This window comes from Manacus candei, unplaced genomic scaffold (assembly GCF_025592945.1).
Source record: "Manacus candei isolate 608988 ecotype Guabito, Panama unplaced genomic scaffold, ASM2559294v1 h1tg000018l, whole genome shotgun sequence".
NCBI classification, from domain to species: Eukaryota; Metazoa; Chordata; class Aves; order Passeriformes; family Pipridae; genus Manacus; species Manacus candei.
Genome location: NW_026138066.1, coordinates 17,313,899 through 17,333,977, shown reverse-complemented (window position 1 = coordinate 17,333,977; position 20,079 = coordinate 17,313,899). Strand labels below are relative to the sequence as shown.

Genomic DNA, 20,079 nt, shown 5'->3' with positions numbered 1-20,079 from the left:
CTCTACATGCTGCAAGCATAAAATGTGTCTTGTGGAGAAAAGATCACATTTATGTAGTGAATGGATGCCTGTGTAATCATTTGAACATGGAACTCACCATGAAAAAGATATTTACATTGCTAAAAGAAATCAGTATATGAATCCAAGCATCAAATAATGTAGAAAAAAAAATCAATGTTCTTCTCAAACGTCCCAAAGCATAGACATTTTCAGTGCTGTAGTGATCAAAATGAAAAATTCATGGGGTTTAACAGCTGTGGCAAAGGTTAAATTAAGTCCTGAGATGTCCTGCCCTTACTGGCATTATTTCTATCCCTCTTACTCTCCCATCATAGTAGTTACAGTTCTTCATGCTGCTACCTGTCACCTATTTCTGCCACTTTCCTCTAAATCTGTTTGAATAGCCATGAACACTGTCTGACTGGGTGTCCACTCACTGTGTATTTCCTTTTAGCTGTAAAATGGAGTAAGAAATACCTCCTACACAAGAGGAAGGAAATTGTGAATGCTCCTTCTGGGCATTCCTAGGGGTGAGACAACATTGCTCTGCAGATACAAGTTGGAAACACATGGCTTAAAACCCTAAGCATTCAGTTGGGTTTTGTATACATCTACTAGTATCAACTTCTCTGTGAGATTTCATTGTTTCTATCATTCTTACAGGAATCCTGTTTAATACCCTTGTTCTAAAACATGCAACACAGGAAAGTCATTCAAGCTCCATTACCCTTTAAAAATCACAAATGGCTATTTAGAATTAAACTGGTTTTGGAAACAATATATTCATTAATTATGTCCTTCAGAATATTAGATGCTCTTGATTAAAAACTATAGTTAAAAAATTCAAACTGAATCTGTTAAACTTTCTTCATATTGATGGTTTTCCCTCTATTTCAGTTTTTAGATTTAGATGACTCATCTACAGAAAAACTCTTGGCAAACTCAAATTACAACATTAAAAATGTAGCCCTTGGTAGAAAACACATACTTGTAATCTGGTGATGTTGCAAATTATAATTTACACTGATTTTGACAAGGAGTGTAGGAAATTTATTTGAATTGACTGTTTTTTCAGGTCTTAAAAATGAGTCAAATATTTTCCTGTAATGACTTACTCCCTCTTTCCACCTCTGAAATCTTAAGAGAAGTCTCAAATTCTGCTAGTATCTTCAGTGCTCAACCCACAATACCTACTCCTTCTGTGTTAAAATTTGTCAAACTCAAGTATTAAAGAAAAATGTCACAAAGAAGAGGCTTTTTGTCTTGCAATATTTTTACGGTAATAGGAACTTGCCAATATCTTCATCATCTTGAAATATCCCTATTTTTAGGCACTCCAGTTCCACGCTAGCTCTTTGACCATTCCACTGTTACTCTAATAAGCATAATATTAATTTTCAGATTTTGTTCCTGGAATTCAAGAAAAACCAAATGCTTTGCTCTTTAGCAGGAGTATCAGTGGCTTCAGGACTTGTTCACAGCTGTTAATAAAAAAATGCTTCCACAGAGTGAGTTCAAAAAGCTTGTCTAATGACAGCATCTACTAGGATTCAACCCTTACTGCAAGCTAGAGCCATGGAAGATAGGAAGAAAAATACAACAGCATACATACTTAAAACCACACAAGTGGTATGTATAAATTACATACCAGGATTAAACTCTCAGTTCTCAGGATTTCAGTTTTGCTCTTCCTCTGTTCTTGCCCTTAGCACTTGAATTCTGTCCTTGCTTTTCCCTGGGCCCTTCCATTTGATTGATCTTTCACTCTTCCAACCGTTTGTTGTGACCCTGTGCCCCCTACACCCTTTCAACAAGAGTGGCCCTCCTCATTTCTGATGGGCAGGGTTGAATCAAGCAGATCTCTGAACCACACCCACACTTTCTCCCAGCGTAGGTAGCACAGCTGTGCTTCACAAGAAAACTAGATGAACTGAGACATTTATGTATGGAAGCTTTGCTTCTCCTTCCCCCATATGACACAGGCATGGTACAGATTTACAGAGGAGATACATGTGCATACACACATACCCTTCTGCATGTATGAGACCTCATAAAGTGTAAATTCATATTATTCTCAATAACAGTGAGTAATAACTATTTAAGATATTGGCCAGACCATTTTAGCATCTGAGAAAGACAAAGGAGCATCCTCATGTGAAATCACACTGGAACACGCTTGGGTACAGAGGAGGATAGAGCTCCATCTGGGGAATAAAAGGAGTCATAAGAAATTCACACAGCAAGGCAACAAGCCTAGAGAAAAAGGCTAGGAAAGACTATTTCAGGATGAAAGATGGTATTTCCATTGAATTATAGACTGAAATGTAAGCTACCATTCTCTGGAACTACCGGAAAGGTGCATATGTTTAGGAACAGTGCTCCATTTCAGGGGAGATCTATCTGATAATCCTGTCATGTACACAATGGCATAATTAAATATTAAATTCAGTCAATTCTGGAATGCTAGAGGGGAAAAGCCTTAAACCCTAAAACATAAAAATAAAATAATGTAGTTTGCTACTGTACATATTCGTTACTTTTTTATCATTGTAATACGTAAATTTTAATTTAGCACGTAAATTTAAGTTAGGGACTCTGCAACTTACATTACCTTAGCTTTTACAAAGAGAATAAGGACTTTTTTTTTTCAATACACATGGAATATCATGGTAAAAACAGGTACTCTGTTGGGAATAAATGGCTTGGGACACATCAATCACCTTTATACTTTCCCTGTTGATGTATGCAAGACAATCTTGAGGCTGACAAGTTTCTCAGATGAGATGCATGTAAGGCAAGGATGCTGGCTGACTCATTATTTTGACTAGGATACTCTGTAACATGCTTTCCTGAGGAAAATGCCTCCAAGTAGAGAGATAAGCTGTATTTAATGTCACCCACCCATTAATTCAGTAAACTAATAGAAACCATATTCTTAGCACATTTGCATTCATAAATGTACCAGCAGGTGGGAGAGGAAAGGAGAAAGATCTTTCTATCAGTGTTTTCCTCACAAACTCCATGTTTGCTCTAGAAGGAAAATAAGAATCATTCCTACCTTCATAGTGAGTGTCCTCTTCCTTTTCATTCATTTACTTACCTGATCTTTCCTGTTTAATTGCTGTGCTTCAGCTGATCTTTTACAAGCATTACCTCTAAAACTTTTAACAACATACACTAACACACAACCATTGCAAGAGTGGTGATTCAAAAAGAATGTGAAATCAACAGCAAGTGTAAATTAATGAAGCATTTTATCAATTTTTCCACTAAAGAGATTTTCTCAGTTGAAACCCCAAGGCATGAAATTCAAGTTTGACACTGTCATAGCTGGATTAAATTTTTCAGATGGTTGACTTGAAAAAAGGGATTTGACCCATACAGTCAGACAGACATGTAAGTCTGTAGTTAATTGAGCAAGTGTGAAGAGATGAGAGTGCCTTATTCTTTCATGAATGTTTTAAAAATCTAACATAAAGGAAAAAATTTTCCAAAATGCAAGAGTCCAAGATTTCCACAGAAATTTTCAGAAGTTTTCTTTCAAGTAACTAGTAGGGAAAAAATCATATTGTGCGAAAAAATGTGAAATATTTTTTCTCGAAAGTGTAAGTGAAGAAAGAAAAAGTTTCATATAAATTTTTAAAATACTGTTATTGCATTTTAGTCCTTTAAAATACTTTAAGTACTTCAGAGAAATGTATTCTGCTTTAAAACTACTCCAAGGCATAAATGAATCCTATGTACGGTAGCCTAATAATGGGTATTGGACTTTTAAGCTCTATATCAAGGCTCCTGGTCAGTGAAGGATGTTTTCTTAGCTAGAGAACAGGCGTGAGGAGAAGGGCTCTGCCCTGTGTAGTGCCCTCTCTTCTGGAAATGGGAGTTGTCATGGGGACAATTTGACAGCAGAAAAGAGAAAATTGTGGACATTGACATAGAGAAACAAAATGTACTTTAAATGAAAAAACAGCTACCAACTTCTCCCCCATTGTTTTGAAAGAATGAGGGAGATGGAAAGGAGAGAGGAAGGTTAAGGGGATATTCCTCTTTGCCTTCAAATTTATAGACAATTTATATTTGTAGTCCATATCAAGAATCATCTGTTGTGAGCTGATAAATATCTGTGACTGGTTAGGTCAGCATGCATGGCAGCAATCTCAGCCGCAGATCTTAACATGCTTAAAACCTTCAGGAGGAACATTATCTTCAGGAGGAACATTATCTCTGAGCAAATTCTTTACAAACCAGAATCGAAAAAGCATACATACATTTGGCTACAGTGCAAACTGCTTTGAAAAAGAATCCGACTGAAAACATTTCCTCCATGAAGTCAATGATAAATGATATGAGAGACATTTCCTGTTCTCTCGTCCCCATTAAGAGTTTGCTTTGCACAGAAACTCAATTACATGCCCTGGAAAGTTCTCCCCACAACATCGTGAAACAATGACATGGTGATTAGAAGAGGAAAATCACAAACTCCACATAAACACACGAGAAACACCCTCATGCAGAGACTGTCCAAGCAAGGGGGAAGGAGCACAGCCAGGTTTCACAAAGCACACGGGAGCGAGATGTGGGAGCGACTGTCGGAAACTTTTCTATTGGCAAGAGAAGTTGATTCTCACCGTTCTGAACAAAATGGCTGAACTAAGAGCATCTGACTGGTTATGCCCAAATACCCTCCTCCTCATCCTAGAGGTGCAGAGGTGGCAATGGGAGGAAAGCCCCAGAGCAGCATGGGAATGAAATAAAGAGTTGGTTAGTATTTAAAGCACATAGGTAAGTACAAATAGTAGTACAAAGCATTTAATTCCTTATGCAATATTCTGAGCTACCTTGAGGTACAGCTTTCTTTGCTCTCCTGTAGGCTTTGTCAGCTTTTGAAATGCCCCTATGCAAAGGAAAAGTGCAATCAGACCCTCCTCCCACCCCCTCTCCTCCCTGCTGCCCTCCCCTGCAAGGTCTTTGCAAGAATTTCCGTAAATGTTTAAATTGTATTTCTCTTTTACATTTTATCTTTTCATTTCATCTGTGAATGCTATGCTGCATTCATTTGCAAGCATGTAATACAGTTACATTCTGGACATGGCTTCAGCTGTCTAACATTCATATCAAATTAAGATTAAGGAATCTATTTAATTTGCAGTATTAGCAATTTCCCTCTCCTGAAAAAGGTAACACCAACATTTTCCAAAAACACTGCAAAAAATTCAAGCCAGTCGAGGAAGGTATTAAATCAAGATGCAAAAGAAAGCTGCTTTGAAAATGAGAATTTTTCTGTTTGTTTCTTTGTATACACTCCTTATTTTCTTCTGATGCAGACATCAAAGGAGATTTTTAAAAATCTATTTTCTGCAGGGTGAATATGCAATTGTTTTTTGTAATTTTCCTCTTGTACCTTACCCACGATTTCTGTGCATCACTAGGTTGGCGCTTAAAGGTCTAGACTGAGATGCCTCCCTTCAGACCTCAACAATGTCTAGATGAGTCAGAGGGCAAAGAGGAGCACCAAACATGCCTTCACTTCATTAAGGCAGTGATTAATGATCACTAATATTTTAATTAAACCAGAATGGATGAGATTACGACATGGGATATGTAATTATGTTGGCATTTTCTGTGCTACCCAAGGGATGGTTAATCTCTCTGATAGTTATCACGCACATGGTTGTGCTTTCTAAATGACACAGGAGGCTCCTCACTGCTTTGGAGATGGTAAATTGATTTTCCTTCAGTTCACGGCCCATTGAGTTTGTGAGGGAGCAGTCTGTGCTCATTTGGCACCGAGGCCGGGATTTCCTCATGGGAAATGAAGGGAACTGCTCATATACAATCCATAGATCAGAAAGCTGATCCTGGAGCATGATTTCCTGCTACTGAAGACAAGAAACAGTCCTGGACACTCCACACACTCAAGCAGTAAACCTGAGCTACTAAAATCTGAGTATGTCAGACAGGACTCGAGTCTCGCGTTTTAAGAAAGTAATGTTTTTCTCCTCCTTTTCAGTGTGCTCCTTCTTCTCCACCCACTTAATAACAGGTTGGTACTGGGAACTGTTTGTTCACATTTCAGGAGTTTTCAACAAAGGCAACATGACAGCAACATCTATTTCTGCTTCATAACTGCACTCCAGAATATTATTTTTGTTCCAAGGTACTGCAAGCGGGTCAGGGAAAACTACATATGACTCAAAATAATCAGCCCTCATAGTAAAAATGACCTAAAAAACAAAAGAAGAGAGACACATTACCTGGTCAGGGGAGGGCTTGTGGTTGGTTTGGTTGGAATGGGATGAGGATTTGAGGTGGTCATCCTCATAGTTGTCAGCCATTAGCTTCATACGGTTCTGAGTCTATTAAAAAAAACAAAAAAGAAAGAATCTCAGTCTACCTTCTGATGTGATCACAGGGACTAAAGGGAACAGGGTATTTATACTATTCTGCATATCCAAAATCCATACACGGAAAAACATAAGACGTGCATAAAACATCAGTTGAATTACTGTAGAGGATTTGTAAAAACTGGGAGACACATTACACACAGTTCACTTTGAGGCTAAATTAGTTTTGCAATTTAATGGCTTATCTGACTTGTGCCTACTAAAACTTGTGTTGTACAAGAAATGACTGGTCAGTAAAATGTGAATGATACAAAATCCATCCTGTGAGAAAATGACAAAGTTAATAAATAAATCTTTGGGAAGAAAAAGTGACACAATGAAGATTTATAAATTAAAACCTGAACACAGTCAAGTAAAGAATTAGCAAAATGTGAAACAAGTTTCTTAAGTTTTCTTCAACTTCTTGGAAGATTTCAAATTCCAGAAGATATATAATTTTTAAAAACACACAATATGAAATAAACTGTGTAAGAATAAATGGAATACTTTACCTTAACAATACCATCCTAGGCAAGCAATTGCAACGAACATGAAAATATACTACATGGCTGTGTCTGCAAAGGAGAGTGTTAGTGAGATAAAGCCCTTTTAACATAATATCCTGAAATGAGGTCCCCAAGCACCTATAAACACACCCCCACAGAAATAAGGAAAGAAATGCACCTGGAAAATGTCCCACTTCCCCAGTAGGCCTTACCAAGGCCATTCAGGCAGCAGTGATACTCTGTGAGTAGCCTAGAGGGGACATGGAAGAGCTGGGTGAGGGTCTTGCAAAGCAAAGAACTGTTTCCCTTCACATTAGCTGGGTGCCAGTGTCACTGGGAAATCACATCTGGAGCAGACCCAAAATGGAGTGACAGCACTTCTCAGAGGGCAGACAAAGCCCCATTTTGAGCTTTGTGAAATCCTTGTATTCCAAGGAAATAAAAGGCTAGCCAGACCTATGTTAGAGATGATATACAGTAAATTATATACAGCTAGACATATGAAATCATCAGACATGCACTAAAATTAAATGTCTTAAAATGAAAGCTCAAACCTCACAGTAAAAATGCCAACTGTTGATTCAATCCCTTTGTAACTCCATGGTTTCTCACTGAAAACCCTAATTTTAATGAGCATCTCGAGGCTAGAGAATGCAGATTCTACTTGACTCTATTCAGAGAATCTGGATTTGATTTTATTTTGGATTAATTTAACAAAAGCTAATAGTAAATTGAGCTTAAGCAATAAGCAATTTAATCATGCAAAATTTTTATATTGTTTGCTCTGCTTTGTCAAACAAGTTTTGAATTCCAAGTCTGACTCATCATTCATAAATCACTACTTGAAACATGCTACATTAATCCTTAAACAATCAGTTTATTGTAAAGACACTTCCTTCATATTTATTATTTTATTATATTTAAGGTTATCTCTTCAACAGTTTCTTCTTTGCAATGAGAAGAACTGATTTTAAATGATTTCACATTTCTTTGGAAATTTTTGGTTTTGATAATAAATAATAAATCCTTACATGACTTTCAGCATGTGTGTGGAAAAAATCTATTGAAGACCAGATGTTCAGCAGAATGTTAGCACAGCACATTAACTTTCCTGAGAGAAAAAGTAGCTCTTCCCAGAGAGAGGCAGCATGTTTTAGGGTATTGCATGAAAAAAGCCCTACGTTAGCTCATACAGGAAGAGAAGAATATAAAGAACATAAAGACCTAAATATTTCAAAGAATCACAGAATGGGTCAGGTTTGAAGGGACCACAGTGGGTCATCTGGTCCAACCTCCCTGCTCAAGCTGGGTCATCCTGGAGCACAGGATTGCATCCAGATGGTTCTACAGTATCTCCAATGAGATACACAACCTCTCTGGGCAATCTGTTCCAGAGCACAGTCATCCGCAGAGTAAAGAAGTTCTTCCTGTTCAGGTGGAACTTTCTGTGCATCACCTTCTGCCTGTTGCCTCTTGTGCTATTACTCAGCACCACCAAGAAGCCCCTGCCTCTGTCCTTTTGACACTTTCCCTTTGGATACCGATAGACATTGATGAGGACCCCTCTCAGTAGTCTCTTCTCAAGGCTGAACAGACCCAGCTCCCTCAGCCTTCCTTGTAAGAGAGATGCTCCAGTCCCTTAATCATCTTTGTTGCTCTCCACTGGAGTCTCTCCAGGAGCTCCTTGTCTCTGCTGTACTGAGGAGCCCAGAACTGGACAGAGCACTCCAGATGTGGCCTCACCACGGCTGAGGAGCAGGATCACCTCCCTTGACCTGCTGACAGTGCTCTTCCTAATGTACCCCAGGATATCCTCGGCCTTCTTGGCCACAAGGGCACACTGCTGGCCCATGGACAGCTTATTGTCCACCAGCACCCCCAGGACCCTCTCCTCAGAGCTGCTTTTCAGCAGGTCCCTTCCCACATCTTCTCTCTTTCGAGTTTGGTGATGCCCCTGTCCCCCTTCAAATCTAGTTTAAGGTTCTCCCAATAACCCTTCTAAGTCCTAAGCTAAGATCCCTTTTCCCCTTTAAGACACGTAGACTGTATTTGTTGTCATTGTTGTATAAACTGGCCCATGATCAAAACCCACAAAGTTTTGCTGTTTATACCAGTCCTGAAGCCAGGTGTTCATCTGCACGATTTTCCTGTTTCTTGCCCCATCACGCCCTGCAATTAGCAGGGCAGCAGAGAACACAGCTTGTGCTCCAGATCCCTTGACCAGTTGTCCCAAAGCCCTGACCACCCTCCTGACTGCCCTTAGCCTTCTTGTTGGGACTTCATTGCTGCCTACTTGGAAAACCAGGAGTGCATAATAATCACTGTGCTGTATCAAGCTGGGAAGTTTGTTGGTGATGTCCCTTCTGTGGGCCCCAGGGAGGCAACACATCTCCCTATGTGGTCTGGTCAGCAAAAAACACAAGTATCCCCCAAGAAAATTCGGAGGTCAAATTGAAGAGGCTGAACACTTCTGTCACTTAACTTCAAGTAGAATAACCTACTATTAATACTTGGCAGGAGGTTTGAGAAGAGGCTGACGGAATTGGTCTGGTTTAGCCTGAAAAAGAGGAGGTTTTTCTAAATTACTTGACAGAAGGAAATAGAGAAGATGAAGCTACGCTCTTCCTGGAAGGGAGAGGACAAGAGATGATGCTTGTTAATTGGAACACAAAAAAGTCTCATTAGAGATGAGAAAAATTGTTTTCATAATGAGGCAGATCAAACGCCAGAACAGGCTGCCAGGAGACTGTGGCATCCCTGTCTTTGCTCATACTGAAAAGGTGACTGGACAAAGCCTTGAGCAAGCTGCCCAAGCTAGTGATGCTCTTAGCAGGTGGTTGGACACAGAGGTCCACTCCAACCTAAAATATGCTGCAATCCCTATTATTTCAGGTTTTCATCTTCAGGTAATTTTATAGCTATCAAAGTCGGAGTTTTCAAATTAAGAGGGAGATAAGTTCCAAAATTCCTCCTACTTGCCAAATATGATTTCATTGCTTTGTTCCATTACAGCCCTTCGAACATTTTAACTCAGAACAAACTCTGCAGCACTCTGATGATAAGAATTCTATGGGATCTGTTCACCTTAGAGGACATTTCCTAAATTCCCCCTTTAACTCAACCTGACCTTTCACTGTTGCTGCTGTTAATTTAACAATGCATGTTTGTGATAAGCAAGTCTTGGCAAGAAAACACCAAAATAAGTATTGTTATTTCACTACCAGAAATAATTTATATATGTATCACCGGAATTAGGCAAAACTCAAGAGATGGAAGAAAAGCAGTTTATCTCCTGATGGATACCACGAAGAAATATTTCCCAACATCTAAATTCCAAGCAGTGTTGCAAATAAAATATATGATATTATTTGTATAATTCTTTTAGTGTCAAACATGGAAATAAAAAGCTTCTGATTAGGACTGAAATACCAATGATGGATTTTAATTGGAAATTTTAAAAATAACTGTAAATACATGAATTGAGTTTCTCTCCTATTGCTCCTCTACAGAAGAAAAAACGTTCAAAAGCATGGAAATTTCTAGAGTAAATGGTTGTTGCAATGATTTAAAAACAAAACGTTTACTTTACTGTGGGGAACCACTCCAACATCCTGCAGTCCTGAACTGCTTTGTCATGGCACTATTATACAGTCCTCTCCCACCTCATGAGGTTATGGTTCAGATCCTAGGGCAAACATTTCTACATCACTGTAAAAAGCATGAACAAAAAAGTGGTTTAACCACCATGTCCTGTGAGAAAATAAATGAGCAGTGCAGAAAAATCGGTTGTGTCAGGAGTGCTTTTGTCTAAAACCTCCAGAGCTGTAAGCAGGACCAGTAGTGGTAAGAACCGGATGTCAGAGTCAAATTTTGCTTACGAAATACCTGTAATGTGCCATTATAGGTACCTTCTTCATGGACTTGAAGAAAAAATGCTGGAATGAAAAAAGCAGGATAAAACTCTACAAACTCAATAGGTTTCCTGATCTCTGTTCAGGTTTCTTAATTTTTTTTTTTTGACAGATTTCATAACCTTACTCCTGGCCCTCCAGTTATACCATTTTTAAAAACCCCACAACTTGTCAAAGCCCTTAACAATGCTCTTTTTTACTGCCATTAATCATCGTGCAAAAGAACAGTCCCAAACCCTTGAGACTGGTGCCAGTTCTCAAAATTACTAAAGAGCCATTGCACACTCTCAAGCTCCTAACTGAAAGCCAGGAATGACTGTGGAGAACTTGCCACGAGAAGACTGCAGACCAGAGTCTATGAACTGCAGGTCTAAAGCATAACATTTGCAAGGGTAACGTATCTAAAAAAACCCCAACTTCCCCTGGTTATATGTCAGACTATACTCTAGAACTATCAGGTCTTGTCTATCCCTCCTTTTCCCTGCCCCGCCCCCAAACTTCTGCAATTATACTTCTGCCTCTCTAATACACTTATTTTTAATGTCTTTCTTGATTCTTTTCATTTTTTAAGTCTGTCTTCTTCCCAATCCCTTGCTACAGCAGGTAAAGCACCTGGGGAAAATGAGAGATAAACTTGTTTTAATCATGAATGTGAATTATCAGGACTTCTTTTAAACATGCTCTGTTTGGTTGTTTCATGGTCCTGCAGTGATTTCACTATATTTTCATCACTTTTTTTCTCGGTACCATATGGTTTACTTCTGCCTAAACGTTTGGGTAAACAAGGAAATTGCCACAGAGTAGACTGTTTCTAACATAACTAACACCTGAAAACTTTCATTGCAAACTGCACATGAACACTATTTTAGCTGCCTAAACTGTAGCCATAGTGACTTTTTAAAGAATCACTAAGGTCCTCATTCATGGATGTACTGGTTCAAAGCACGCTCTCACCTGTAGGTTCTTAAGAGCAAGTTATTTTCTGTTCCCTGCAGGCTATATTGGTGGCTTGTTTGTACACCTCAATCCTAAAGACCAAATTAATAGATTTTATCACAGCTAAATTATTACATGAGAAAAAACAGAACTGATGCTGATCCACAAATTGTAGGGGAGAGTCACAGACGTGTTCTGGAACATAGCTGGTAAAACCTAGAGGAGTGCTGTCCAGGTCTGACAAACTCTTTATTGTGGAATTCCACATATAAATTTGAAACCCACAGGTTAAACTACAGACATTGTTTATAATATATTTTACAGAATGTTTTTATTTGAAAGCTTGCACGAAGTTGTATGTTATAATGAGAGTACATACCTTTCTTAAGCATTTCTGCAGGACAGCTAGTGTTCTGGTAACCATTACCCTGGCAAGTTTTTGAAACCAAGTTTTATTCATAGGGATCACACATTTCTGTATCTCTGGACAAGCTTTCTAATAAACAGCAGATAACAGCTCATAAGCTGTGCATTCTCTCTATTAATCTAGTCTGATTCAAACGTTCATTGCAGTAACTTATTCAAAGACTTTGCATCAAATTGGTTGCTCCACCATGAAACACAGCACAAACCATGACATCAGAGACTACTTTCTCATTTTCTGTAGAATATTTGCATGGGGGTAATTTCTGGTTTTGCTAACCAGTCTAAACAAGCTTTATTAATCCTTTAATGTAGAGTTTTAAAAGCCCCACATTAAGTAAATATTAATATAATGACTGTACTTGTGACAAATGGATATGTGGTGGAGGCAGAGTGTCAGCAAGTTAAAGGAGTCATCTCATTTCAATTGGAGTTGAATGTTTCACTGGAAGCACACACATGCAGAAGCAACAGCTTAGAAACATTTTTATCACTAATAACATAGAAAAATAATGAAGAAACTGGGGTGATTTTTCTTCCTAAGTATGTGCCAAATTCAGTATCTCTGAAAATTATATAATTGCAAAGACTTTCAGATAGTTCTTTTCAATTTGTTAAAAACCTGCAGTGAGCCATAATCCCTGCAAATGTCAAACCACCTCCCTGCCCGAATCTGGCTGTCAGAAATACAGAAAGAATAATTCCTCCTTGCCTGTTATTAGAATATGATGTCCTGCATAACTACCTTGAATATATCTATACCTACCTTGAGCATGGGGACTCTGAAAGATTGTTTCAAGTGTTTTACTCTATGCCCCCTTCCCATTCACGATATTTAATAATCTGGGAGATATTTTTCAAATTTGTAAAGAGATGATACATGCTGAGTTGTCACTTTTGTTTGTAAGGTTTAAAAGACACATGGTTAGGTTTGGCTTTCATTTTGGCTATGGTTAAGATTAGCAACTGAGATTTCTCTACTAGCAGCAAACAGTACAATGTTCAGCTGCAGAGAAATGAAAACCATTCCTGTTACTAGAGTTCTGTACATCCTGGAGCCTGTGTTTTTGTGAGCCCAACAAAGAACATGTGCAGCTGCTGGGGTTTGTCAAAGCCTGAAGGACTTAACAGATTCTACCTGAGATACTGGCTTCTGCATTGGTTGTTGGCAATGTTACAACAGTATTACATTATAAAATGAAAGACTTTATCAGCTCAGCTAATTTCTGTGTTTAAAGATTTCGTTTTTCTGTTCATCTCCCCATGAGTGATAATTACCAAGAAATTGCATTCTGGAGAATTCATATTCAAAAAACCTTTGAACTAAACAAAAGGAGGCAGATCATCTAGATATGTATGCATTCTCTCTGAGACTTGACTTACGTAGACATATGTGGATGGGATTAAAAAATAAACTTTGAACTGAAATTTTCCCTGTACTGAAAAGTGTCTCTTGGAACTTAGTTCCTTAGGAGATGAACAAATAACTAGCTATGGAATTGCCCAGTAATAAAGTTTATTGAAATCTATGGCTCTGATTCCTCTATAAAGAAAACCAGTGACACACACACAAAAAAAAATCCAAATCAGATCAGTGTTTGGGACTCCTTTTTGTGTTACACCATATGAACATTTTAGTATATGCTCCTTTAGCTCTGTTTTGCTCTCCTTAGAGATACCTCAAGCTGCGTTTAAGGCTGACTGATCAGTAGTAATAGAACTGCCTTTCTCAATTACTTGTTTCACAAGAGCTAAAATCTGCCCAGTCACAGGTTTCAAAGGAAACTAAATAAATAAATAAATAAATAATCTCCTCTCATGGTTAACTACTCAGGAGCAAACTAAGTATGTTTCTTCTTTGGCATCTTTCCACTACATGTAAGGGTCTTAGGCAGAAATATACTTTTTCCTGTATCTCAAAGATGTCTGGGCAAGGGGTGGAGTCTGAGAACATTCACCACCATACTGTAAATACCTGATTTATACTGAATGGATGGCCTATGCATCAAAAAGCCCCTTTCAGGTAGGATCAACAGGACAAATGGTAACCCATGACAACAGTCTCAAAGAATCCTGGATCCCTCACACAGCAGACAACCCAAGAAATTATTTACTGAAATTGGTCTGAAGACACAACAGCAAACAAAATGAGCTGCTGTTTTAATTCTTAAGACAGAATAAGAGATCTGGTTATATTCACATTCCAGTACTGAGCATCTAAAACCTCTATACTCTAGGTTTAAAGTAAGCAGGTAAGTATTTTTTGTGTTATGAGCCTGCCCTATGGTGCAGTTCGTTAGGGCAAGTCTTTGTTCCACACCATGCCAGAGCAGAGCCTGACTGCAGAAGAGAATAAGATCAGTATCCTTTACTGCCACATGCTCTGAAAACAGAAAAGACTCATTTATTTAAATTAGTTTAACAACAATTAGCTTTTTTGCTAAATTATGCTGCTACATCCACTCTCAGTCTATTGTGCTGTCTTAACTACGTCTTTAATCAGTGAAGAACTGATTTCTTTTGCAGACAGCATTGGCTACCCTTGAAGAGCATATGAGTCCACTTTATTACCCATTTTATCCTGGCTAATGAAATCTGCGTGCTTTGGATTTGTATTCTCCATCTTCTAACCATGGCCTTCAACCCTATAATAATCTCTTTCTCCAGCCTGCCTCCCCCATGGTGTCTCCAGGCAAGAGTCAGCTGGGACCAGTGTGAAAGTATGTATGTTCTGAATGGCCAGCCATATGTGTATGCTACAGCCAAACAAAATATATCATGGCTCAATTCTTCTTGCCTTTCCCTGTGTGGGAGCTGTACTTTGGGCTTTTTTCGCCTCTACCCAGCTGTGGATGTTAATTAAGTTCCTATAAATTACACAATCTTTGAGACTTCTTTCCCTCTGTCAAATTTGGTTGAAAATGGTCAATAAATTGAAAAGTTACTGGATGGGAACTACAGTTCAGCTAAGCAGATGGATAGTGCTGTCATTTAAACTCTTTTTTGGAGGAGTCCAAACTAGCATGTTTTGTTTGACTTGTAAGAATTTGGATTCCCAATATATCCTTACATTAAATGTTGCACAGAAGTGGAATTTTCTGATACTGTGGTACATGCCAGAGGCTGAACTGCTACGAATTCTCAAGTGAACAGGAGCAAGCCTCTCATGTTTAGTTCATGTGTCTGCTGAATGTTTAATGTATACAGTTTATTGTCTCTTTAACCTACTTCAATACATACCACCAATGACAACTCACTTGGAGAAAAAAATGAAATGCTACTTCTATAATAATGCAAAATGAAATACCAGTCTTTGTCATGGTCCTCATTACCCAAACTGTTGAAAACTCCTGATTGCACTTCCCTCTTTCTCATTTTTCCCTTCTCACGGTGCATTTGTGGACCCAAGCTAAAAATTTCATCTTGTATTTTACTAAAGATAGAAAAGCAAAGACAAAAAAGCAGTGAGGAAAAAATAAGCTGAAATGTACTTTGGAGCATAAACTCTTCCTAAAAACTTTGATAGGTTGGTGACATGTGTTTTACAAAGCAAAATGTAGAAGATATCTCAGGTTATGCTGCGGTTGGAAACACATTCCAATATATTAATGATTCTGTGATTACATTAAACTTGCACAATTTAAGCATCAACACTAAGTACTACAGATAAGGTTAGTCTTACAAAATCTATTAAAAAAACTTGAAGGCAAAACCCTTCAACTACCTATATCATATCCTATAGAACAAGCAAATATTTTTATCAAAAACAGAACAACCTTTGTTTGACATCTTGATGGGACTCCTGGTTTGTTATGACTCTTCACTTGAAATTTCTCCTTCCCTTTTCACTTCAGCTTCACTCCACACTCTGCTCATCTTACCCTCAACTACCATACTCTGTCCCCCTTTCTTTTGTTGTTCTATTTGGTTCTCCTTTCCAAAATAAATCCACTTGCATTTGCTTCACAAAGCTGCCTGTATAACACAACCACTTCAATCACTCTGTCTTTGTCTCAGCCTTTCTCCTAGTCTGAAACAAGAAAGCTTCTCAGTTCAGTGGTACCTATGAAAACCCATTGGCAAAAATCTCATTTAGGAATTTACAAACAAGATGCATCCTACTGTAAAATCTTGAAACCTAGTCATGATTCCCTGGTTCAACAATATCACTTGTAGGCCATCTGCTCATGTGTATCTACATACACCTTTCCTAGCTGACATGATTTGGAAGTTTTCCAATCTTTGTCTATTGTGATTGTGTCTTTACAACAAATACAGTAAAAGCATTCCTTTATCCAGCAATTTTTATTTTTGGAAGGTACCTACCAGTGTTTTGACCACAGCTCTTTTATTGTTACATATTTTTATTGTTACATGACTCATCACTTCAATTGCATTTGCCTGCAGCTTCAAAAAGTTGTTAATAGCAAAACCCCCTCCCCTCTATACATGCTGTTCTTGGCAAAAAAAGTAGTTATGTACAGATACAAATTCCTAGATGCTAAAGTGATGTGAGCTGCTCAGTATCATCTCAACAGACTGTCTGTAACTACCCAGAGCCCAGCTCTGGGTATATACACGAATGTGTCTGTGTCTACATGATATAAACAGTGTTGATAGCAACTGTTTAAAAAAACATACAATGAAACCTCAAGACTATTTACGCTTGATCTCAAAATAATTTTAAAAGCTGCTGCATATAAAAGAAAAAGAAACCCAGTATTATTCTTTTTGTGCCTTTCTTTCATCTTTGAATCTAGGCAAAGTCTTGCATGGTAACTGCTGGAGGGAAGAGTTGAAAGGGCATTTCCTTTGACAACCAACAGAGCTTTGCTACCCCAAACTAAATTAAAGTTAAGAATTTTTTCTGTATGGCCAATTACTAGGGTTGACATCCACCTAGAAGAGCCTTGCCTCATAATATCCATACAAACACACAGACATTACATTCCTGTCTGTCCACACCATCTGTGCGTGTGGTCTGCAGACACAGGATTCCTGTCCATCCTCACTGTCCCTGTGTTTGGTCCACAGAGGCAGGATTCCTACCCAAGCACACAGCAGCACATGTGCAGTACAGAGTTGGACAGATGATTCTTATCCATTCTCCCTGCTCTTGCACGCAGCACACAAGCAAGGAGGACTACAATAAAACACTTTCTTTTCTTGTTCTTCCAGCAGAAGTTGATTTTTCCTATTCAATCTGTGTCAAAGCTTAGATACTAAGCTGGAAAGACTGAAAAACCATTTCGTTTTTCTGCTGTATTCGTTACAAAATTATTCTTACTAAGAAAAGAAATTCTTGTCCTTTCTACAAAATTCATGGCACACAATGTGTGGAGATGTGCCAGTTTGGCCAGATGAATTTCTCTAAGGTGTCTGCATTCCAGACAGTATTCCCATCTTTGCCTGCTCTATTCCTAATCTGTTGTTTTTCTGTGACTTACATTAGATGATGACATTACATATGAACAGAGGCCCACCCAATGGGCACTGTAAAGCACACTGTAAAGCTTAGAAAAAAGTCTTAAAAAATTCCATCTGTGCTACAGAACCACTAAAATTTTTGTGAAGAAGACACTTGAAAGGTGCACAAACTGAAGATCTCGATGTATAAATAAATATATTTCCCCTTAGGAAAAAAAAAAAGAAGAAAAAAAACCTAAAATGAGAAGATATAGTCCTTATTATTTCCACAGAGCAAATAAACCTCTGCAGGCTTCCAAGTTTTAAACAACTTATGTATGTGTGTGTTCTTAAGGATCATTATATTGCTTTTATTATTTTTTCAACACCATTAATGTCAGCAGTTGGCAGAAGTTTGGGTTGCTAGCCGTAATAAAGGAGGCGAAGCCAAGATTACATCTTCTAGTGTTTAGGAGATGGAGGGCACACTGGCTTGGCATCAGAAATTATGGTTATAATTCATGTTAAGATGAAAAAAGGGAGAAGAGTAATTTCTTAAATTACTAAAAGGATTAAGAGTGGTACAACAGTGAAAATGAATGTTTTAAAAAGTTAAACTCCCCCCCTCCACAATAAAAATCCACTGTAAAAACAAGAGATACCTAGGTTGTTCAGACCCTGAAAAGAACTTGTCTGGAGTTAGTTGTGAGAACTCCATTTATTTTTTGTTTACTCAACTACAGGAAATATTTGTATTCACGCTAAGACAGACGGGCATTGGTGGCAAACAGAAAGAAAGAGAACAAAAGACTAGGTTTTGTGACTGTGAAGTTGTACTCAAACAAAGAGAACAAAACCTGTAATAAAATAGTTACCCCTTAGCCAAGGCTGTATTCAGCATAAAAGACCATTACTTCTCCCAGGCATCAGTACTGTGATCAGAGTTTAATACATATTTGGAGACTAAAGCTTTACAGAAGTTGAGAGACTAACATTTACCTGTACTGTTGACAACCTAAAATTGTGCAACATGTTATTGTAAAGGTAAATTACTTGTATTTATAACTGAGGGTACCTGATCAGGAAACTGATCTTATATCCCCATGATAAATGTTTGATTATGCCAAGTAAAATCATACTGCAATCTTCTGATAGCTGAGTTTGAGACTTACTTTGCCTTCATGCCCAATTTTGTACTAATCCCTGAAAGGACACACAGCAACCATTCCTTTATTTTGTGTTCAATGCAGGTCTGCTCAGAGACAGTTGAACACAACTGCCCGAAAGATGATCTGCCAAAATCATTAACTCGGACTTGACAGCATCATCTCCAGACTCTCATTCAAGGGAGGGACTGGAAGCAGAATCTCCATCAGTATCAACTTTCTCATCTTGTACCTTTCAGAGTTGGCAGCTGTTTCCAGACTCCTCACAGCTTCCCAAGTTAGCAGCCAGCAGAAAAATCTCCATCCCCTCCCTACATTCACAAATGTCAAGCGGCAAAACCCATGGCCTCCAGGGAAAAGCTGCACAGCTTTTCTCTGGTTGTGAATATTTTTTCATCTTAGAAAAGGGCCAGAGAAAACATCACGTACTTATTAAGGAGTAAAAGGCATCACTTGTTCAGCACCAAAACATGAATAGTAATTTTTCTAAGACTTGGATTCTTCAGAACACACCACCATGAATTTACCAGAACTGAGGGCAATCTGCAGCCACCAGCACCCATCCATTTGCAGAAGTTAATGCAAGTAACTGATGCTTAATTTCATAAATCTATGTCTCCTTTTGACAAAGCTGCTATACTGCCCTAGCAATTTCCACAATTTGCTATGTAAATTAGGGAAGGGTTATTATCAAGAAAGTAGTCCTAATTGACAGCATATATCTTAGATTTCCAACTGCAAGATGAAACTTCTATTTTCCCCTGCAATACATATTCATTATGCTGAGATTTGGTTTACTGGAGTAGGCTCAGACTGTTTCAAATAGGGAAACGATTTTCAGAATTTAAGGAGCTTAATACAGTGGATAAGAAAAATATCTGCAGACTGAGAGGTATTTCAGTATTCAAAAATACCTGAGATTACTGTTCATCAACAGTTCACTGTTTACTGAAGCTGAAGTTCATTCCATACAGTTGAGACTTAATTTTTTCCATTATCAATTTTTAAGATGGTGGGGATTAAAATTCTCTTTTGTAGACTATGCATTTTTCTCTTCTTGAGCAAAAAAAGCACTGATTTATTATGTTACTCCCAAAATAACACAGTAAAATCACAAATATGCAATATATTCTATCTTATAGATCATTAATTTTCATTACGTATTTCTATTCTTTCCATCATTCCCCCTTCAAGTAAAGAACACATCACTAACACATTAAGTCATACAACTGTTAATCTGTAATCTACTTGAAACCTTCTACATATTTGGTTTATGAACCCAATCAGTCACCTCATATCTCTGACTTCACTTTCTCCTTTACACATTTTTGGAACACACCTTGAATCA

At 38.1% G+C, this 20,079-nt stretch overlaps 1 protein-coding gene across 9 annotated transcripts in view; it reads right to left on the bottom strand.

Moving 5' to 3' along the window:
• Nucleotides 1–20,079, bottom strand: part of ERC1 (ELKS/RAB6-interacting/CAST family member 1) — a 290,099-nt gene that overhangs the window by 29,009 nt on the left and 241,011 nt on the right. For 7 of the 9 annotated variants that reach the window (XM_051784916.1, XM_051784921.1, XM_051784915.1 and 4 more), the window contains one exon: nucleotides 6,255–6,356. In XM_051784916.1, the coding sequence (XP_051640876.1) occupies nucleotides 6,255–6,356 (102 nt within the window). Of the gene's footprint in view, nucleotides 1–4,628; nucleotides 4,696–6,254; nucleotides 6,357–20,079 lie in introns of all 9 variants that reach the window. The other 2 variants (XM_051784922.1, XM_051784923.1) reach the window with 1 other exon arrangement.